Source organism: Carassius auratus, chromosome 7, assembly GCF_003368295.1.
Source record: "Carassius auratus strain Wakin chromosome 7, ASM336829v1, whole genome shotgun sequence".
Taxonomy (NCBI): domain Eukaryota; kingdom Metazoa; phylum Chordata; class Actinopteri; order Cypriniformes; family Cyprinidae; genus Carassius; species Carassius auratus.
The window spans coordinates 30404573-30428761 of NC_039249.1; the positions used below are offsets into that span (position 1 = coordinate 30404573).

At 38.5% G+C, this 24189-nt stretch overlaps 1 protein-coding gene across 5 annotated transcripts in view; it reads right to left on the bottom strand.

The window, feature by feature from the left end:
• Nucleotides 1-12010: 12010 nt before the first annotated feature.
• The window catches only part of LOC113106465 (myotubularin-related protein 13-like), a 143504-nt gene continuing 131325 nt past the window's right edge, over nt 12011-24189 (bottom strand). For 3 of the 5 annotated variants that reach the window (XM_026268408.1, XM_026268404.1, XM_026268406.1), the window contains 13 exons: nt 22542-22616; nt 21192-21370; nt 20288-20464; nt 19765-19866; nt 17840-18025; nt 16543-16669; nt 16067-16194; nt 14989-15213; nt 14409-14516; nt 13945-14135; nt 13771-13858; nt 13555-13686; nt 12011-13270 (listed from right to left, as the gene is read on the bottom strand). In XM_026268408.1, coding sequence (XP_026124193.1) covers nt 13172-13270; nt 13555-13686; nt 13771-13858; nt 13945-14135; nt 14409-14516; nt 14989-15213; nt 16067-16194; nt 16543-16669; nt 17840-18025; nt 19765-19866; nt 20288-20464; nt 21192-21370; nt 22542-22616 — 1817 coding nt within the window. In that variant the 3' untranslated portion in view covers nt 12011-13171. The remainder of the gene's footprint in view (nt 13271-13554; nt 13687-13770; nt 13859-13944; nt 14136-14408; nt 14517-14988; nt 15214-16066; nt 16195-16542; nt 16670-17839; nt 18026-19764; nt 19867-20287; nt 20465-21191; nt 21371-22541; nt 22617-24189) is intronic. The other 2 variants (XM_026268405.1, XM_026268409.1) reach the window with 1 other exon arrangement.

Consider the following 24189-nt stretch of genomic DNA (forward strand, 5'->3'; position numbering starts at 1 on the left):
TACAGAGAACTGGCCTTAAATTTAAAGATTAACTGTAACCATGTGAAATTAAAGGCAACAACTGCATAGTTCTACAATCCAAACAACACAATCAACACACATTCAATAAGATGTTTCTTGATCAGCATTCAGTATTTTAGTTTTTAAATTTGGTTTTAAATAAAAAAAAGGTATTTACCAGTGTCTTTATTTACAGACTAAATAAAAGTATGCTATATAATTAGATTATTCCAAAATGTTAAAATCAAATAATGTTGGTGCGAATAAAACATTTCAAACGTGTATGCAAGTTCCACTTTACAAAAAAAAAAAAAAAAAAAAAAGTTTCGTCACAGTTTAGTCCGTTTCGTTTCTCATCCAACACGTGAGAAGTTGATCTGAACATCTCTTCACGGTCTACTCGCGTTCAGGGCTCGGACCGGTAACGGTAAGCTCGCGCAGATTTAGTGCGCGCAGTAAAGGGACTCTTATTTGTGCACCAGTACACCAACGGCTGATCGCTTCCTGCTGCTATCTGAGCCCCTTTCACACTGCACGTCGGACCCGCAATATTCCCGTAACATTGCCTGGTCGCATTCTGTGTGAAAGCAACCACGTCCCGGAATTGATTACCGAATCGAACCCGGGTCGGGGACATAGTAACATTGCGGTAATCGATCCGGAACGAGCGCTGTGTGAACAAAAGCCAGATCTAATTCCGTATCGAAGTGATGACGCGCGTTATCTCGCGACTTTTTTACTGGCTGTTTTGAAGGAAGATCAACATTCGCGACGAAAACATATGTGCAAACTGTAATGAAGCAGAGATCAGTTAGTTCCTCACTTTCCGCGCTGACTCAGAGATCGTTTGCTTGCTTCAGTTAAAGTATAACGTGCCAAGCGTTGTCGACTCGTACATTACACGTCACGCGCTGATGTCACGTGTCGTTACGGGATCTTCAAGGGTTGTGTGTGAAAGCACGCACATATACCGGGTCATCACTGGCAGTGTGAAAGTGCCAAATCTAGCGACCAGGGAACAATTACAGGAACACTTTACCCCTGTATTTGCCGGAATGGCAGTGTGAAAGGGGCTAGACATGTAGCTCTGCATTTCCAGTGCTGAACGGCTGCCCGTGTCCTGCGCACAGATTTCGAAATACTTTCACACAAATGACATAGCGAACGATTACAATGCAGTATGTGCACGTGGCCGCACTTCCGAAAAAATCGGCCTAAAGAAGACCAAAAACCGGCCGATTGCCGATCGCGTATTTTAAGCAAAAACCGGCCGGTTCCGATTTACGGTTCCGGTGCATCCCTACTTTTGATTAAATTAAGTGTTAATCCATGACACAGTATGTAGATTTAATAATAGAGTTGACAAATACAAAAAAAAATAAAAGAAAACATGACGTGAAATATATTATGATAAAAATTTATCGAAAGTATTAAAATTATTTAATACAAATACAACAGTATTTTTGTATTGAATTGAATTGAATTGAAACTTCTTAAAAGTGCACATGAAGCATACAAGAAGTGAAGTGCCAAAAATGACCAATCAGTCATGCCTGTTAGAGACAAAAATGGCAACAATCTCACTACCGTCCAAAAAAAAAAGCAGATGGGGTACAATACTTCCATGAAGTCCTCAACCACCCAGAGCCAGATGGCCCTGCTAATCCCTCTGCAACAGGTGACATGCTTGATATCGATACTAGTCCCCAACTGAGACAGAGGTTAAGCTCTCCAGCAAAGCCATGAAAAATGGAAACACTGCAGGAATTGATTCCATCCGTGCAGAGATGCTTAAGACAGACCTCGATTCCTCATGCAAGATTCTTACAGACATTTAAACAAAATATCTGAGAGCAAGAGACTATCCCAGATGACTGGAATAAAAGCCTAATTGTGAAACTCCCCAAAAAGGGTGATCTTCAGAGCTGCGACAAATGGTGTGCCATCACACTGGCTCTCAGTCCCATCAGCAGTTCTTCTATACAGAATTGACAAAAATGATTTTAAACTATCAGTATTCAGAAGTGGAAGAAGGTGCATAGACCAGATCTTTAGATCATCGAACAATGAAGCAAGTGGAACACCCCTCTGCACATTTAAAAAGACACCCTATGGAAAATCAAGCTGTCCTTCGGAGTTCCACCAAAAATGGTTTCGCTGGTTTCGCTGATGAGGTTGTTCCACAGGAAAATCAAATTCAGCGTCATTGTAGACGGACACTTGTGAGAATGGTTCCCTGTATAGTCTGGTGTGCAGCAGGGCTATATCATCTCTCCAAAACAACAGCTGACAGACCCAGAGGCATCCAGTAGACCTTGAAGAACTTGACTTTACCAGTGACCTTATGTATTCTGTACAAAAATTTATTCTCCACAAAATTTCAACATCTCCGAGAAAAGACAGACAGCTTTGCCATGCAGACAGCATGCTGAAACTGATCGAGTCAAGTGGAAACAAATCATTGATGCCTTATGTCCCACTCAAGACGAAGAGGTGTAAGCCAATACATAGTTCTTCAGTGGTTATTCCATAATTATACATGATTTTATGTATTTTTAGGGGTTCAAGCACGCAGTGCTGAAACCCTATTGTAATTGTTAAGATTTTTATTATTATTATTATTTTTCCGCCTTAAAACTGAACGTGCAGCCCAAACCGTAAGGCCTAGAGAGCTGAAACTTGGTCAGATGGTAGTAGTCTTGCTCGCTACTCAGATACAAAGAACCGGCCCAATCGGCCTAACGGGGGCGCTACAGCGCAAAAAACTAAAATTTTTGACATTTTTGGCCGCAGGTCGTAAACCGTTAGCCGTAGACTCAAAAACAAGGCATCGTTGCAATCCTTGGGTTAGCCCGAACAAAAGTGCACATCTGCATTTTTTGCTCTACGACGCACCGTTTTCTCGCAAAATCGAGCTATATCCGAAACCTACTTTTGCGAACTAGTCCTAGGATTTTCAACCAATCGGAACGAAACCACTGCAGAAATATTCCCTGGACACTCAATATAAATAATTATCAAAAAAAAGTTGAAATTTCGATTCTTACGCGAAACAGTACGCCAAAAAGCGTCTATGCTAACGTTAGCCAAATGTTATTTTGACTATAACTCTTGAACGGAATGAGATATCTTGACCAAACTTGGTACACATATGTATGAGCTCAATCTTTGGTCAAATAAAAAAAAATTGCGCATCTCTGCCACTTGGGGGCGCAATAAGATTTAAAAAACACATAAATGGCTATAACTAGGCAACCGTTGGCTCGATCGACTTGAAAATTGGTATGCAGTGTCTTGGTCTGAAGGGGCACAAGTACCTATGAGGACATTTGCATATCTCAAAAAACATGGCCGTCATTGGCCAAACAAATTTAAGCACCTATTTGAAAGGGTTAACGGATGTTTATCGGAACGAAACTCGCTGGGTACGTTCGACTCATGAACCTTAAGGTCTGTAAGAATTTTGAAAGAAATCGGCCACTAGTTGGCGCTAACGAGTTTTATGGCTCTGTAATCACGTGGTGTTTCACATATCAACACAATATGCATATCATTTGATAGATCTCCTCGTAATGCACAACTTTGCCTCAAGAACCATTGCTGTCAATCAAATCGTTCAATTGTTATTCACAAATATGTTAAAAACCTACTTTTGCGAACTAGTCCTAGGTTTTTTGTCCGATCGGAACCAAACCACTGCAGTAATATTCTGTGGACTCTCTAGATCAATAATTATTAAAAAAATGTTGAATTTTGTCCTTTGGTTAGCTGTAACCGGGTAATTTAGAAAAAGGGGTGTGGCCAAACATACCCCAAAGCCTATAAAACCTAAAGGAAAACTCAAAACTGTATGAAACTCAGTGAAATCATGTATCAGGTGACTCTTAACAAGCATGCAAAGTTTCATGGAGATCAGACCATAGGTGGCGCTATAACAGTAGAAAAGGTCTCAAAACACAAGATTTATATGGTAAACGGCCCCAAATTGTTTGAAAATGCTCATATATTCACTCAAAAACACTAAATCTTCATATCATATGATAGATCTCCTCATTCTGAACAACTTTGCCTCTGGGACCAATGTTGTCAATAAAGCTGTTAATTAAATATTCAAGATTATTTGAAAAAGTTACTTTGGCAAACTAGTGATAGGGTATAAGCTGAAAATCAATAAAACCACTGAAGTACAATTCTCTAGACTCTGAAGGTCAATAATTATCAAAAACATGTTGAACAATTGCATTTGGACGACTATAAACCAGTAATTTTATAATATGTTATTTGCATAGTGTACACAAAGGCCTATTAATTCAAACAGAAAGCCCACAAATGATCAAAACTGTGTAAAATAATGCATAATTTCATTCTTAACAAGCATGCAAAATTTAAGAGAGATTGGGCAAAAAATAACACTATGACAGTTGTTTAAAAACACAGTGTTGTTTGAGTAAATGCAATTTATAACCACTAGATGGCAGCGGAAGACCACTAATGGGCTCATTCAGCTAAGTTAAACAGTACTGTTTTCATGAATTCATGACAAAACATTAATAAATTAAATGTTATAACATTTTAAATCTCATTGAATTGATGTTTTCCATTTTGTTCATACAGATGTATCAATTTTTACAATTTTGCTACATTATGATTACAGTTTAACCTGAAAATGACATCTAAACTCTACAAAAGAGAAGACTTGCAATAAGTTTATTGTCACCTATCACTTATTTCAAATACCTATATCTGCAACAAAATGTTTGTGCATGTATATGTGTGTCTTTGTGTGTGTGTGTGTACATATGCTTATAGATTATACATATATTAGTCTAATCATTTACTTTCAGTGTCTGTGTCTGTCTGTTAGCCTGTTCTCCATTTTGGATGTGTTTAAATGTCATCCAAACATCCAGGTTGGCTCTGACCACCTCAGATGCCTTAAATGCTTGAACCCCGGTAAAATGCTGCTTGCAGCTTTAATTTTTATAATTGGAATAGCAATCACACTGCGGCGACTGCCAGTGAGTGCAGACAGTGAAGTTCACATGTCGCCTCATTATACAGTTGGCTACTATAAGGTAGGTACAACTGTTAACAACGGAAATGACTTGCAACCACACTGATTCCAATGAACAGCATTTAAAGGAATTGCTCACACCAAAGTGAAAATTTTGTCATCATTTACACACCCTCATGTCGTTCCAAACCTGCATGACTTTCTTCTGTGGAATCTACTTCTTGGAAATCGTTTTGAATGTAAATGGGTGTCAAATGTTGTTTTGCCTCCTGTGTTTCTTTTTTTAATATTTAGTAAACAATCCTTTTAAGGCTGTATGTATCCAACAGGTTTGTATAGGTCTTTCTATTCTGGATTAAGCCATTATTCTAGTAATAGATTCTGGGAATGTATACTTTTTGGGAATGAAGCCTTGCAGAGGCATAATTAAATGTGCTATATTAGAAGTTAATGCATTATTAATTATCATTATTATTATTATTGTGTTCCTGTAGCTCAAGTGGGGATTTGAATCCCAGGGAACACATAATAGGTAAAAACTGATAGCCTGAATTCTCTGTAAATCGCTTTGGATAAAAGCGTCTGCTAAATGCATACATTTTATTTAATTTTAATTTATTAACAATATATGTGAACCTGTCACAAAACCATTCATAAGGGTCAATTTTTGGAAATTGAGAGTTCTGCATCATCTGAAAGCAGAGTAAACAGGCTTTCAATTGAAGTATGTTATAGGACAAATTTGGCTGAAATACAACTATTTGAAAATCTGGAATCTGAGGGTGCAAAAAATTGAAACATTTAGAAAATAGCATTAAGTTGTCCAAATAAAGTTCTTATCAATGCATATTACTAATCAACAATTACGTTTTGATATATTTATGGTAGGCAAATTTACAAAATGTTGTGATGCAACATGATCTTTTCTTAATATCCTAATGATTGCATAAAAGAAAAAAAAAAATATCATTTTGACCTATACACACACTTAAGGCTGATGTCGTGGTCCAGGGTCACATACTGTATAATAGTTTAAAATACTCAAACTAGCCCCATGCAGATGACAGATCAGCAGATTCAGATCTAAGTGAATTAATCAAGGCAATGTGCTGAACTTCCTTTGAACTTTGTTCCAGAAAAGGAACTGAAACTCATTCCATAAATGCTGACAAATTATAACATTTAAGAAACCAGATTCCAGAAAACATGTCCTTACAGTGAAACATAAGACATGCAATAGACACTAGTTTTCACAAGTGAGTGTCAAAACAAACAGGACTATGTTACGCTGTGTCTTCGTTTCTGGCACTGGGCAGGAAAAGAGAGCCCACGTGCAGTTTCTAACGTCTAGTACCTGCAGAGATTGTAGCATTAGCTGAGCTCATCTGTGGGTTTTATCAAAACAAATGTTAGGCATTGGAGCCGACACTAAAGTCACACTCAGAACTGCAATGATGCAAATTAAAGGGAACAGTTCATTCTTAGGCCATAGCTAGTATGGATAACAGGCCTTGACATGCCAATTGAACTTGCACTGAGGTCATTGTCATTATAAAGGCTTTGGACAAACACAAATTACAAGCACACATTGTTTTTGTGTGTTGAGATTCTCAGCTGGTTTTGTTCAAGACTTTACACTGGACATCAAGGATCAAAGTACCAAAATCAAAAGTAAACTGAAATTATCTTAAAATCCTATATATTCATATAAATATAAATGCATGACATTACTTTAGTATAGCCACCAATTCTCACTATTAACTAGTTGCTTAATAGCATGCCTATTAATAACATATTGACTGTTTAATTAGTACTTATAAATCACTTATTCTGCATGACCATATTCTACCCTGTCCCTAATTCTATTTAACACCTAAACTGAAAAACTCTCTTACTATTAATAAGCAGCAAATTAGGATTTTATTGAGGAAAAAGTTGTGATAATTAGACCTTAAAATAAAATGTGACCAAATATATAAAAAAATGCTTTTATAAATTTGTAAAACCAGTAACCACTGATGTATAAAAGAGAAGTGATTGCTCATGACATCGTAAAAAATGAAGCCACTTCATTGTAAACTCATGTTTTAACAATTATTTTGTTAACGGCATGCATTTGGAAACAGTTGATATAAACGTTGGTTAAATTAATAATTAATGTAAAAGCATATAGGCTACATATAACACTTAACTTCTATAATTCTAGTAGAACGCCATAGACTTTGCACTGTTCTGAAGAGTGAAATGAAATACATCATAGAATCATTAAGATTACAGACTTCAAGGCATGAAGATGTATTTCCATGATGCATGTTAATTTTTGAATTTTAATACAATAAAGTGCAAAATAATAAATATCTTGCATTGTAATATTTATTGCATATGTCAATTTCTGCTATTAAAACTACAAGATATATATATATGTTTATGTTAAACATTTTCTATATAAATATTTAGTTTTTGGTCAGTTTGGTCTTACATTTGGATTTTTATATATTGCTTATCCTGCCTGAAAAGACCATTCTGAATGTTACAGACAACATCATAAAAGTAATCCTGTGTGACTGAGACCTTACAAATTGAGTGATTTTAGGTAATTTTTACTTTCATTCAGTAATACGCTCTGTCTGTAGGCAATTGCATATGGGTGCATCTAACAAATCCGGTGGCTTTCCTGCCTGATGGCAGTCTAGAACACAATGTGCACTCCATTCATTTATATAGATTAGTGCTAGAAACATTTAATATAGTCTATAAAACATTGCCCAAAACATCTCATTTAAGGGCTTTCTGCACAACCTTTTTCATTACAGCCTTTCGTCACTCTCGGTAAACATATGACGCTCTCTAAAGATGTCCAGCAAGATCTTCTAGCAATGCCAGGAGTCACCGTCATACACAGTAAACACCTTTCATACAGAGCCAGATCACACACCTCTCATAAGCCAGCTGTACATCCACATACCTGTTGGGTTGTTATGCAGAGAAACCTCGCAGCTCAAGTTTACACTTTAACTGTATATGATTAAACATATTTAATTTGAAATATCTATGTATAAAAGCACATGCTAAGTGAATGAGATCTGTTGTTTGGACACATCTAAAGAAGCGGGAAACGTTAAGTCCATTATAATTAAGTTCTTATTTATTTTGCCACGTTATGCAAAAAACAAACTGAAGTTCCTTCAAGTACTTGTTCTCCAAGGGCATCAGAAAACATTGTGGCAATAGCTCCTTTAAAGGGCTTGTTTGTTTGCATGACTGGCTGTCATTCAAATGATATACCTCTAGGCCTAGTCTTACTCAATAACAGATCTGATAGCTGATAGCTGCGTGCTGGTGGCACTCAAGTTTTCCATAAACTATAATTCTGTTTTTCTCCTCAGAAATGTGTTGACTAATAGAAGACATCACTGTAATTGAAAGCACACAGTTAAACTGACAAGACACATGTGAAATTACTTGACGTGTTGGGTATCGAAAGCACAGATTTGACTTACTTTCGTATAATGCAAAGTAGATTCATGAACATATCTTCAGGCAATGGTTAATTTTTGGGGGGATGTTTTCTTGGTGACTTCATTGTTTAGTGCCCTTTATGGTCTGGTTGGATGGTAGACTTCACAGTCCGCAGCTATGCTGGCAAAGTTGTATTAACACATGGGCCTTCACAGATGATTGGCACCAAGCGAAAGCCAGCAGTGCCTCTCGCAGAGGAAATAGCTCTTCCATTGTAAATTAACTTTGGGGGTCTTTGTGGGACTCCGTTAAAGCGCTTACATATGAATTTAGCATTCCCCAACATTGGCGATTCCAACCTAGTTTTTCTAGTTTTGCTGGTGTGACCCATTCAAGCGTAACCCAACCTGACGATAATCATGTTTTGTTAATGAATTTTGATCATTCCCCTTATTAGTAACTACAGCAGTAAAGTTTACATTATTTAAACGAGTTAGGATGTCCAGGACAATAAATGTCATCATGCTGACCAGGTAAAGTAATTTACTCTAGTCTGCTGTCATCACCTCATGTTAATTGTGGTCTTGCAAACTAATCTGGTTTTAATATTGGGGGAAAAGCCTGAAAGAGTTGTTTGAAGGTTAATGGTATTGATGTCGAAGGTGGTGTGGTTTGTTTAGCTTTTTACTTCTGGCGATTGTATTTAAAATTCATAAAAGTTGTGTTGATTTGTGAAGATTATCCTGATGAACAATGTGTAAAAATGACTTTTGTTGGTCACAGAGCTTATTGTCTGCAATAATCCTATAGAAAAATCCTTCTGGGTTTTGGTTGAGGGAACCAAGGTGAGGCTAACTTCAGGGTTGACCTACAAAAATATGTCATCGCTATAGCCGACCTTACCAAACCACAGCTTTTTACCAGCTAGCTAGCTAGATAGGGTGCTGACATGACGGCATTGAGCGTATAATGTGATGTTGATTCTTTTTTGGTAACAGGAAGTGGAATGACGTGACCTATCTTTAGGACAGGTGTGCCCTGCACGCCAGTGCCACCTGCATTCAGCCTACATGTAATCCCCATTCTTCATGCTTTTGCCACATTTGCATTGTTCCCATTGCTGATTTGTGAGCAGTCGTTTAGACAAGAACATCTGCCATGTGTGGCGGCTGCCAACAAGAATCTGAAGTATGTCAGACAGTCGGATGTGCTCTGAAATTCAAGTTAAACTATGACCAGCCAGTATTAGCGCCTGGAATAAACAACGACCGCTTATGATAAATCTACATAAAACCCTGAAAGATTAAACAGTTTAATGTGTAATCAAATAAATAAAATGTTGATCTTTTTTATGGCAAAGGATGTTTAATATTTATATGAGCTCACAAATCTTAAATCTGCATGGAAAGAGGTCACATTTAAACCATTTATGAAAAGGAACTGTTATGACTTCAGTCAACAGATTCATAAGTCTCCTGTGAACTGCAATTCCTCCAGAGCATCGCATTTGTCCCATTCTAATCATTCTGGAGGGATTCCCTCTTCCGCTGCTTTGCTCTCTCTAATCCTCCACTCCAGGAGGCATCTATATTTGGAGAAAATTGTCAGAGCCCCAGTCCAGATGTTTTGCTAGGCCGACACCTGCTCTCAATACAAGTCAGCAGGGAACAACTAGCCCACATCATGCACGTCCCCAATGCTCTTGCAAACCTCGGTCCCATCAGGTTTTTTTTTTTCTAGGAGCGCTGCAGTGTCTCGCCTCAAAGGCGCCTGTGGCCTCTTTTACTTATACATTACCACAAATGAGACCACTTGGCTGTGATCGTTAGATGAGACCCGTTAGGTGTATCCAACAAAGATTTGTAGATGTTTCATCTTACTGTTTATTAAGTGAGATATCCTTTTCAAAACCCCAGAAGAAAGACGAGACTTCTTGTTTCCCTGTTTTTTTTCTGAGTGGAAGGCATGTATTACATATGAATTGGCTGAATCACACAGTGTATCAAATTAAACAAGCTGACATGTTGAGGGCAAAGCCAAATGATGACACACTTGAACAGCCCTGGCCTATACAGTGACATTTCTGTCTACTGAGGTCTGAAGAGAGAAGCAATTATCGCCACTTAGCATTTATTTCAAATTAAAATTTGTGCTGAATTTGTTTAGCAAAGATTGAGTAGCAGTGGTTTATTAAAGATTAATATTATGTTTTTTGGATACACTGGTCTCTTCTGGGATGTCCTGTGATGAATGTAATTTCCTATTGGCCTCATTTATGAAACCTGAGCAGAATGAATTTGTGCAAATATTTCTTAAAATTATTCTTATGTAATGTCTCATTCAGTTCAGCGCAATAATTTATTTAAGAACATTTGAATGATCTCCACAGAATTGGAACATTTTATACAGAGAGAAACATAGGTATGAATGAATTTTCATTTTATACCGTTACACCCAGACTGGCTTAAATAGCTTTTAAAGAGCTTTAGGTTGAATTAATGGATTAAGACATGTTTATGCAACTTGCATGAGGATTATACAGCATTTCAAGGTGCTTGATGACAATTGCTAGTGAGAGCTGCAGAGGAACAAAATGTATGTCCTCTATTTTCAAGTCTATGTATGGTCCAGGCAGTAAAATGACTTTGACAATGTAAACCAGAATTACATTTTGGTACATCAGGGCAAGCCAGATAAAACCCAGTTTGGTCAGCACATTTGCAAGCATGCAGCCCTGTCTCATGGCACTTAAGCTTGCTTGCATTACTGTGGCTGTGACTATCCACAGCACTCAAGGGGCTGCTAGAGTTACTTCCACGTGTCAGGTCTGTTTAACCTAAGGTGATGTTATTAGCGTGGTTGAATAAAAGCATACTGACAGTTGAGGAGTGAGTGCTGTTTTTACTGAACTGCGGCTCTGCCATCGCAGCTGTTGACCTGAAATAAAAAAGTTTACTCTAATGGCCACTATGGAACCCGTTATGCAGTGCTAAGAATAAATGGCAGGGCTCAATTTAAAGATGCGTGAGATTTAGTCTCAGCCTCAGACGTCACACACCCATTAACTGTTGGCCATCTGGACTATTGATGCATTTTATGCTGTCAGTCTTTATGAATAGATTCTATTACACTCAACATCACGCAACAGAATGCTAGAATGCAATAGAAAACGTTTATTTTTAATATTCTTTCTTGTCACATTGCTCATGTCACATGCATTGTCCAAAGTGGGTGACTAGTTTGTTTTCTGTGTGACAATCTGCAAAGCCAACTTTCTATGCATGTCAATTACCCTTTACAGATTACAAGTTCTATCAAAATCTAAATGTTATAAACTATAGAGTTTTCTTCTGACCCAATTTAAAAACCAATATTGCTGAAATGTCTGCTGAAATTAAAATGTTGTTTTGAGGATTTTTACACTTCAGCGTATTAAATTTTGCTTTTGCATTCTTACATACTTTCATAACATACTTTAAAGGACAGGTCTTATTGTTCATGCAGAATTTAGGATATATAGTCATGCAGTCACACAAATTGTAATTAATTGTTTCTAGATTTATTTCAAATAACAGCAAAACCCAAAACAAAATGTAACCAAAAACAGTAAACAAACCAGAAACATTAGTGGCACCACAAAGTATTGTACATACAGTAACATCATTTTAGGTTCAGTAACAGACGTCTTGCCTGATATTTTTTCGTGTTTCTTAAAACTTTACAGATATGCTATCAAAACAAATGGATAAAACTTTAGTGCCTCAAAAAGCCATCAACATCACATATAAGCACACAGAGAATGGAGTAATATAGTGTTCTTCCCTTCATTTCAAACTAACGGATGACTGATAACCATCTCAGGCAGGAAGTGCTTTGCTTGGTCAGTATTTGTCTGTAATTAAGTATAAATATGAGTGTTTATTTCAAGTTAGAATAAATGATTAGAAAAACATATCTAACAGCATATTCAGCAGAATATAAAAAGCTGGAATTGTAATGTATGTATACAAGACTCTCCATTCAACAAAAACACACAGGTGACACTTTTAATGCTTAAAAAATAATTTACAGAACAACAACTCCGTTACGCATGAGTATAACATTCATACTGGAAAAAAAAAAAGTTTTTGCAAATATATATAAAAATACTTTGCACACTAGAGCATAATGTTGTCTGCTCCAAGCTTTCATGTGTCGTTAAAACATAATGCATTTAGCCTAGTTGTTCTAGTCATTAAAAATCTGTTTTGTACGGAGTGCATATCAATAAGTGCAAACTATTTGCCTTTTACACACTGTGCATCTTTCTAAACATTTGTCAGAATTTGGTGCTTGTTTTGCTTTTTAACAGCAGCAACAGTATTTTTATTTTGCAGAACACACCTGTTGTCACTACTATTTTGACCCGAGTTTAAGATTAGTGCTATTGCTTTGTCTTGGTTGCGTGTAGCAGTTTGTTCAGCAAATATCATTGTAGTGCATTGCATCATATCACCAATCACCTGAAACAGAAACTCAGGATCAAGTTTTTGAGAGCAGGTAGTGGGACGCAGGAAATTCAGGGCAGTGTTTTTGTACGTCACTGTTCAGGAGCAGTTTCAACAGGCACTGAAGGCTTTACTATGGTCCTACTAATTGCACAGTGGGTCTCCCTGCAGTGAGAGGTGGTGCTAATGAGTCATGTAGAAGAAAAAGGCTTCATGCATCTGAGATGCAGCTTTGGATCTTATCAATCCATAGCTGGGCATTCTGAGCATCTCCTGCACAGAAGTTGTACACTCGTTTAGTGGTCTTCAGCTGCAGGGACAAAGAAAAAGAGAGAAGAGATTTTAATTCATGCTGATTGGTCATATTAACAGCATGTTTACAATGCTGGATTACAGGATCAACTAAATGCTGAATTCTGAAATGTGATGCTCAATAAAGCGAACTATGATTGGTGGTCAGATGGCCTCTTGAGTGGTTCTTGGCCAGCCAATGCTGCGATGAAGTCAAAACCATCTGCGGTCAATCTGAAGGTCTGGCAATGCAGGACTAGGTGCATCTAAATGTCTTGGCTCAGGCACTGGTGGAATACTTACATCAAAGAAAGCCTTTTCACTGATGTGTTTGGGGGCTCCTATAGTTGGTGTGGCAATCAGGACAGATTCCACTTCAGCCAGGTCAATATAGCCACGACAGCTTGTGTCCACATCCGTCTCATAATACCTCAGCTATAGGGTGTGTCAAAATGCATGACAAATAAATGAATAAGTTAAGGTAAACACCAAAATACAAAACATTTATAAACGACTCACCTGATGTTTTGTGACATCAAGAACAAACCACCTAGCTTTCCAAGCTTTAAGTAATGCCCCTCGCTTGTACAAGATTCCCTCAAATGATCTGTATAAACAAAGATTTGATGGCTTGTTTGCTTTCTCTATGAATTTAGATTATGCGGTATCAAAAGTGTTGTCTATCATTGTTACCTATTGTCTTCATTCTTTGGGGTAAACTGATTATAGAGCGTGGCTGCCCTGCGATTAACCCCGTTGACTGCAGTGGGGCTGCTGTCCTCTCCGAGGCTGCTGTCAGGTAGTTGCAACATGGAGTGTCGCTGATAGGCCTGCAGGTTGGAGGTGGGGACCAAACCAGAGATGGACACTGACTGTTTCCGCAGCTATGAGATTAAAAGGGCAAGAGATGAGGCCAGTATATCTGGAGAAGACACTTTGCTACTTGCTGTCAACAAACAAAGATGCTTCTTTGGTGCTTTCTAAAGCCTTTATACCATTGCATCCCCAAGCCATAAATAAGCAGCTTTGTTTCTACTGCTTAAAGCTACAGTTCTTGATGGTGATGTGATATTGGGGTTTCTATTAAGAAATGGCAGCTGAAGCTACATTTGTGAGGCAAAGTGGAACTAAAATAGCTGGACAGAAGCAGCACTCACATTGCCCTCCTGTTTGAGGTCTTCCTGGATGCTGTCTCGCACCCTCTCCAGCGTGAGGTGCCAGGGCTCAGACTGCTGGCCCAGTTCTCCCTCCAGCCTCTCAATGTCCTGTAAGCACACAAATCCATGTCAAGGCTTTGATTTACCGGTGCCTTTGATCAACCAGGAAATCTTTGGATTATGTTTTGATATTTTTGTCCTACCAAGCAAGCAGCAAAATGTTTTTTGATGGTTGTTTGCTTTATAGTAGCTACTAGCTAGTATAATTTCTGATATTCACAGATAACATAAAAAATGGATGAGGAGATACAGATTGTGCTTTGAGAATTTCAGATACACTGAATATTGCACACATCCACAAGAAAATTCATGAAAAAGCATAGTGTGAAAAATACAAGATATGTCCTGAATTTTTTCAGCTGCGTGATGCAAGCAGAGGAAACAACTACTCACTCTTCTGATAGACGCATCTCTTCACACCTAGGATCAGCTGCAATTTTACTGCATCATGTAACTTTTCACTTTGATCATGGGAGGATACGGACTTGGTGAGAAACTATTAAAAGACATATGGACTCACAGCCAAGAGTTTGGTGATGGCATCAGGCTGGGCACGGCTGACGCTGCTGTAACACGGCCAGACGATCCTCCTCTTGGTGGTGGCAATGGTGTCTGACTCTTCTGTGCTCTGTGAGCGCACCACGAGCATACACCAGTCATAAGACGGGCCTGTGGACAGTGTCTCCCCAGTGTAGAACTCCCATGTGGTCAGATTGGGGATCGAAATCAGCGGTTTCAACACCGCCTAAAGGGGAAAAAACCCAGAAAAAATTCAGAACCAGAGAAAGCCACCATGATAATGTCGTATGCTCTTAAAAAGCTGACATATCAGAAGAGCTTGTTTCCAAAATGTTTAGTAAATATCCAGTCTCCTTTACTGAACAGTGTGGAAAATGTAAATATACATAAGCACGTTTGAAAGACTGAAAACATATGAAAAAGATAAAACGTATGGAATTAAAAAACGTATGGAATTAAGTATTTGCATGCTTCATTTTCTCTGTTGATTGGATTATTTCAGCTCTAGCACTCTTATAGTACTTTTTACTTTGTTCAGGCCTTTTTTTTTGCATTATGCTTGTTCTTTTCCCAACCTTAAAATCTCAGAGTCTAAAGATTACAACGTGTGACCCTCTCTCCAGTGTTTTGGTTGTTACAAAGGTATGGGAAGGAAGAAACAGCCCACAGGGCCCTTTGCTCTCACTAAACTTCATAAAAACTCTCATAAAACCTGTTTTTGTTGGGCTATGGGTGACTCGCTGAACTTACTCACTCATTTTGAAACAGTGTCAGGGGATGACTGCCAGTAAAAACAACTTTCACTCAAGCCTGGATTTGAGGATAGCACCCTTTCCCACTCAAGCTTTGTTTTTTTTATGACTGTCACCACCTGATTCACATGTAACAAGACTGCTTTCTAAAATCAAAGAGGCTGTTTTGCAATTGTGGGGAACTATTCTTCACTGTGAATAGGATCTGGCAAAAGACGCCAGCATGTTTGGGACTGGTAGTCAACATAACCTCGAAGCAGAGTGCTCTAGGGTAAAGGCCATTAAAGCTGTCTGGTACCTCTGCACACACTCAGATAAACTCTTTACCTCCGCCTCTGAGGGACTGTACAGGTAGTTGAAGAAGAGAGGGCTCTTGCGGTGCATTCGGTTGATACACTCCCAGATACAGATTCCCCTCTTGGACTGCTTTTCTCCTTTGTCCTCAAACAATGTGCCTTTAGTGAGGAGACAAAGAAGAACTTGTGAATTACATATTACTCAGAGTAATGTGATAAGGTGTGAAACAAAATATCAGAAGCCAAGTCTGATAAGACTAGCAGCACTTAAAAAAGTGCTTCCAAAGGTCATCTAGGGCTGTTACAGGTAGGTACAACTTTTCTGAGCAAGACTGCACGTGTCTGTTGTAATACAATACAGGCATTCAAATCCATGTTTATTTGAAGAACACAGCTGAAAAACATTTGCACAATAACGTAATTATGGCAAAACAAAAAGACAAATACTGTTTTGTGGTGGAATGTGTTTCTTCTTAAAGAATGACATGAAGAGTTGTGCATACACACCGTGCTCCAGGCGCTCGTAGTCCGAATCCAGAAGGAAGTTTTTGAAGCGATTGGAGATGTAGTGGTATGCCAGAAACTTCAGATAGTATTGATTAAACTCAAACTCAAGGGGGTACTGGTTATGAACCTGGAATAAGAAAGACAATGCGTCACACTGGAGAAGCTGTTTGGCCTCATTTCATGGCCACAGCAATTCAACAAATATGAATAGAACACCATTGAGACCGCAGTTCAAGAAAATTATTAGTCAACGCCCAGGAAATTATTAGTTGAAGGGAATTTAAAAATACAAAAAATAGAGCAGCAGGAGGGACATAATGTGGTAATGTATAGCCAACAGGAACCAGACAGAAGAGCTTGCAAAGTTCTCACACTCCAGGCCACCTGGACTTCCTGGCAAAAACAACAGCTGCCTCTAAGATGAGACACTTCTATTTTCAGATGCTTTCACTATATTTCTGTGGTCTGTGACATTGCAGAACCTCCGCTGGGTCATTCAAATGCTCTACGCCTTGATTTCATCACATATTCCTAAAAACAATACATGTCTGTAAATGGATGGGAGTGGTGCACATTGTCTCTGGAGGGAGAAAAACTCTTCATGCCCTTTACTTAATGTAGCACAGACTGAACAGAAACCCCAAAATTGCAGTTTTCCACTGGTTGTGCTAAACTTGCCGATGTTGGGAGGTGATGGCGAAACACTCCAGCCAGGGCAATGCTGGCCACAGGCTAAACACCATCTGTGTGCGAACATTTCAAAGGAGGTTGGGGGTAGGTAGATGTGCCGAAGGAGCAGCTCTGTCTAAATTACTTGCCCACCATGGGGATTGCAAAAGGAAAGCTAGAGCATGCATTCTGACAGCTGATTCTTTCTCATCCTCCTCCTTCTGGCTGGATGATGCAGGAATGCTGTGAGCTCATGGACGAAACACGGTGGGAACAAGAGAGGGGTGGTGTGAGAGACAGAGACTGGGAGTTATGAAGTGATTCTGGGCAGTGTGTGAAAAAGAGAGATGGAGCAATTGTTTATTTGTTATTTAGCAAACACTTATCCAAAATGAACATGGACAGTCCCATTTGGGGCAGCCTGGGGTTAAGGTATCTTGCTTATTATGCACAATGGTCATGGGTTTCAGGAGTCTTTCCATCTGTGGCTTGAACCTACAGCCTTTGGGTTTCCAGCCCAGATCTTTAACAACTACGACTCCATCACCCCAGATAATGCAAAAACATCAGAAGATTGCTGGTTCAAAAAACTTATAAAACTTATAGACTGCTTATATAGCCAACTTACCTGATGTACACAGTCAAGAAACTGGAGGAAGATGGGAGTGAAGCCGCTGCCCTGGCTGCTGGGGGTCAGGGTGCCACGTTGGCTGAATTTGTGGCCAAAAGACAGCCACTCTTTCTCCAAAAGCACCTGAAAGCCCTCTAAGGTCCTGTAAAATGGATCACTGAGCACCTGCACAAGGGAAACCACCTACAGAAACAACATAGAGGAAGAGAGGAATGTAATGAGTAACAAACACGGGCCAATACTTGAGAAGTACACAGTGTAAGTAAATGCTGGCACCACTGGATTTTACCCTTGCTGATTGCAATGGGTGTATCAGTCACAACTTTTGTTCATCTTTGGAACACAAATTAAGATATTTTTGATTTTAAAAAAAACAAGCGCTTTCCGACCCTGCATAGACAGCAACACAACTACCACGTTGAAGGCCCAGAAAGGTAGCGATGACATTGATAAATGTCATCTTGGTTTAAAGACTCATCCGAAAGATGGTGCTTTTTGTCAGTATAGAGTCCCCATCACTACACTGTGATGCTAGGACCCACACAGACCACAAGGTGAGCACCCCTGCTGTTCTCACTTACACCTCTTCCAACAGCAACCTAGTTTTCCCAGGAGGTCTCCCATTCAGGTACTGACCAGCTCAACCCTGCTTAACTACAGTGGGCACCCAGTCTTGAGCTGCAGGGTGATATGGCTGCTGGCCTTGTTTACAAGCAGAGGAAGACACACACTGAACATAAAACAATCTTTGTAAACATGTCTGAAGATTTAGACAGAGAGGATGACTTGCAAATTTTTGCCCAGCCCTACTTGAACCAGAATATAGAGACAATGAACTAAGGAGATGGCCATTATGTGCAAGAACAGTAGCTCCTGCTTCTGCAGCACCACACGCATGTGTCATTGGTACCCTCATGAACACGCATCGAAGACCAACATGGACGAGAAAAAAATTGTTAGTATGTTTTTTTTTTTCCTGATTTTTTAGTTTTTTTAATAGCTTGATTAGATTATGGTTCAACCACTGATGTAACATGAACTATTTTAACATGTCCTTACTACCTTTCTGGTCCTTGATCGTGGTAGTACCCTTGCTGTCTGCAGGGTCAGAAAGCTCTCAGATTTCATTGGAAATACCTTAATTTGTGTTCTGAAGATGAATGAAGGTCTTACTGGTTTGTGGTTTGGAATGACATGGGGGTGAGTAATTAATGAGCAATTTTACGAAGCAATAAGCAATATCACAACACTTTCCAAGACTGAAAGCATGGCCATGTGACAACAATGTGATTCTCTTCTCTCCTACAAAGCCAGACATATGGAGCCTATTTAGATGAGTACATCACATCAGGCCTACAGAGAGAATGGCAAAATTATCAAGAAGCAGGGAAATTAACAAGAATAGACTTGTTCAGACACGTGCATGATTCTGACCACAGCTACATTTAACAACCCCAGTTGACACTCAGTTGAACACAATTCTGTTTCTAATGACAGTTAACTGATCAAGAGGGGATGGAAAATCTGAGCTGGGACCGCAAAAATGTCTCTGCTGCAACAGCATAACAGAATTAAAGTTTCAATTCAAAATAGACATTAAACAACAACTTTAATGTGCAAAGATGACTGTTAGGCATTTGTATGTTGACATTCCCATTACTGTTTTTACTGACTGACACATGAACTTTTGGTTCAACCATTGGCTGAAGTTTGGAGTGCAACTACAAACAGTTTTTAAGGAAACTGGTTATCATTTTTTTTTAAACAATGAATTATGATTGAATGTGCATTGGGAATCCTGTTTTAAAATTGGAGAATCATATTTGAATCCTATAATAGGCAAAGACAAGGCTCTAAAACAAGCATCTAATAGGCAGAAGGAATTGTCACATGCTATCGCACACGTGTGAGATGATGCTCACCTGAGTGGTAATGTCCCAGCCATCCTCAAGACTAACCAGTACAGATGATCCACTGTCCAGCAACTCCACCACAACCAGAGCCAGCTGCAGAAGCTTGTGTAGCTGATGAACACACAGATACAGAGTACAAAACAACATTCTGTGTTTAGCAATTCCTGTGAATTTATTTTAACACTGCTGTGCACACTGCTGACTAAGAGCTGTGAGAGTGTCTTGGCAGAGATCCTTACAGATAATATTGTTTTAGTGTGTTAGACACAGTGGGGACCACCAGGCCAATGGGTTTTAGTGAGTGAGTGAGGTTTTAGAGTGGTAAACAACTTTGTTTTGCTTTAATTGTGTCATGCAGTTTTCCCATCTTGGTGTTGTATAGTTTCCTCATGGGTGACTAGTTTTCAGGAAAGAAAAACAAGGTCAGAGTCACACAGACCAACCTGTTTTCTGGTTTTCTTAAGATATAGGCCACTGTGAGTCACAATAAGAGGAAGGTGCAGGCGTATGTGTGTTCAGAGGTCATGCTAACCTGTAACATCCATTCGCTCTCCTCCAGAGCCTTAAGGAACGAGTCCTCTGTGTCTGAGGACATGGAACTGGGTGCACATGCTCTTAGAAGCTTCTTGAAGGAGCCCTTCACCTGCCTTGTATCCGTAAACTCTACTGGCACCACTTCACAGTTCAGCGCTGAGTCCAGTCTTAAGCCCTGTCATGGAAAAGCATTTAGCACAAACCTTTAATTTGCTTTCGTTTTATTTCTGGAAATAACAGAACACATAGAAACAAACATTTGGATTATGCCTCTGGGTAGAACATTGTGTAGAAGTTTTGCTTACTTCCAGACCTGAGTCACAAATTTGTATTTCAATAAGCTTTTATTATATTCTATCCAAGACTATAAATTTGAGCAGACCAACTATTAAATTTCCACTTCACAGGCAACAACAAAAATTCAAAACAGACAGTTAATGTACTGAGTAGGACCAGCCAAATAACTTAGAGTTTACTTAACTGTCAACCACAGGGCTGATTTATTCCAGCTATTCATTTTAATCTGATTTATTTTTTTTACATTGAATATTAAAGAAACACATTATTAAAAAGGTAAAACACAACACAAAGTTCTTTCAGGCATCCAAATGTAATATAATTTCAGCCAAAACAGACAAATTGTATCAATAAATCAGAGCTTTTATAAATGGCTATTACAAGGACCTTATCTGGTCATGAATTTATTATGCGCTGGGGAGAACACTGTCCAAGTATTTCAGGGTGATATGACCTGGTACACTTCAGCACAAAAATGAAAAAAGGCTATTTAGAAATGACCACTTCTTTTGGCCTCCTTCCCCATAAAGATTCATCACACAAGGTCAGGATCAAATCCTTAGCTTCTTCTCTTGAAGAACTCATAGTAAGTGTAACATCTTTACCCTGAGATGAGACTTTTCGCCAAAGATGTAGAGAGCTGCTTGATGCTTGAGGAGCTGCGCCTGGAGGTTCTCAATGCCTGTAGGGGGCGCCAGATCCTTGCCAGCCAACCGCGGGCCCACGTCAGCAGCAGCGGGGTGCTGGCTGAATTTGCTGCTAGAGCGCAGACTAGCCCACACACCTTTCGGAGAGAGGGGATACAGCAGATGTGTGTGGCAGGTTAGGCAGGATTACAAAAATTGCTTTGGAACAACAAACCATCGTAACTAATATCAAGGACGGACAAACTTAGCAGTGCTAAATGTGCTAAAAGGTGCTTAAGAGTACTTTACACTTAGACTGGTAGCATCAAATCATAATCAATTTAGACACATAAAAAAGGGGGTAAAAAAAGTAAGGCAGGCAGGGGTAAAAAAGTATGGGGTAGGGGACGTGAAGAACTTTGAATGATGGCTTTATATATACATACATAATCAATGATGAATATAGTTTTTGCTGCTTCATATTTTTGTGGAAACTGATACATGAATCCCCTTTTTGAATGTAAGTTTTAATTTCCATACATATTATCTTCCTTTCTCCAAACCAATGGAAGTGTATCACAGTGTCCACAAAAATATTAGGCAGCAAAACTGTTTTCAACATTGATAATAAGAAATTATTCTTGAGCACCAAATCGACATATTAGAATTATTTCTGAAGGATCACGTGACACTGAGGCCTGGAGTAGTGATGCTTTTTTATCACAGGAATAAATTACATTTTAAAATATATAAAAATAGAACAACACTATTTTAAATTGTAATAGTATTTCACAATATCACAGCTTTATTTTCCTGTATTTTTGATCAAATAAATGCTGGAAATATCAATTATTCCAGTAATATATACTGGCCAATAACCAAACTAATAATCTCAATAGTATGCAACATACTAACCTTTTTCTCTGGAATCACGTTATCACATAGTTCACTGAGCACTTTGCTAACACTTGTCCAGGAGAGTTGCATTTTGACTGACTGAGACTATGTGAATGTTAACACACTTAATAAAATGGGGCAGTGCTGTGATAATTCAGTGCTCTGTCATTAGCATCTACAACACATTAAACATTCATTAACATACCACTGAACCTCAAAACTGCAGTCAACACAGACCTGCCAGTACAAGCTACTACAGAAGTGGTCTAGCCACAGTAAAGTTTACTTCAGGAAACCAGAAAAGTCAGTGGTAACCTCATCATGGTATGACTTTCAGACAGAGGCATGGAAAGAGGTCAAAGAGATGCTGAGAACATGGATTAAGTCAAGTATGGATTAGGTTAGCAAGAATGAGTAAAACAGAAACTATACCTTGATTGTGAATTCTTCCCTTAGCTGAAGCTTTTTGGTTTGAGTGAGTGAATAGTTTATCCCTGTACCCAAGTACTGGTAGATTAAGGGTGCAGGAGTTGGTGGTGGCACAGAGAAACAGGAAATAAAAACAGAAAACACAATTCACACATGCAACAATCAGCCCCTTTGAAGACAGACAGGACAGTCATTAGCAGCTCAGCTTACTGAGACAGATGAGAGAGCAATGCTGCAGGCCTGTATAACATCAGGAGTTTCAGTTTAGAGGTCCACTCATTTATTGTTTTTGCCAAATAATCAGTTATTAATAATGGCTTTTAAAACTCTTTGATATTAGGATAAAATGGAGTTTCAATATTGATTTCATTTATAGAATTATTTAGATTTCAATAAATACTAATAATTAATTAAATACTGTATTATACTGAAAAGGGGAAATATTTGTTTTAATATAATACCAGATTACTGGAGGTTATTGTTGGGCAAATGCTGCCTGCAGATCTCATTGGCCACAATAATAATGTACAATATCATCTTTTTTTAGAGATATTATTGTGCTTTTTGGTTGCACAATAGACTGCACACAGGATTTGATATACTGTATACTGAACTCCTGTAGCTTTGATGACTTCCATGCTTTTAAAATCTGTCTGCGAGCGATTAATTAGGAAGTCAATCCCTCCATATAGGCTAACATATTGGCAAAATCCAATATTGGTCGACCTCTATTTGGTTACCTGAATTTTTATCAGACGTGACGTGAAGTATGTAAAGATGGGTCATCAATGAAGAAAATATGTTGGTTCAGTGAACAAATAACAGGTTTACATGAATGACAGGAACATTACGTCAATGAGATGAGTATATAAATAAGAGGAGATCATAGAACACAGAAAAATATAAGAAATATATATGGAAAACTAGATTTTTATGTTCTGTGATGAAAATGTGAGTGTTGCTTGACTCATACAATGGTAAGGTGTTGTAGGGGGTGGCCAGGGCATCAAGATGTGGTTCACAGGGTTTTCTGGGGGGTTATTTCCAGGTTTAGATATGATTCATGCAGCACAAGATACATACAAGGTGTGAAATGATTCAAACAAGTTAATATGACTGGGTATTGATTTAATAAATTGATTTGATTCTGATTCACTTCTTGATTTGATAAGATTCTGATTTAATATCAGTTAGTGTGGAGAACATTTTCTGTAAACTATACAGAATACCTTGTCAATTGGTGGATTACTTTAATTTTAAAGGTCATACTTAACATCTAATTTACAAGTACAAAGCAAACACTGACTGAGTGATTATAGGAGACATATCAGGAAGTTGAACGGTTTCTTTCAAAGTAACTTCTGACATTAATTCAAGACGACATTTCATACGTTAACTAGTTGTAAAGAGACGATCGGTTTAAGTGCACTTGAACTGAAGTGTCTAATGCAGTCTGTCACAACACATTCAAAAACATCAAACTTGGATTTACTGTTTGAATTACATGATAAAATGGACAGAATTTTGAAAAAATTCAGAAAAAACAGAAAGCTGAGGCTTTGTTTCATATCAAAAGTAAGAGCACAAAGCTTACTGATCACAGATTGACCGAAAAATGTATATAACGACGGATATCACTTCACCAAAATAA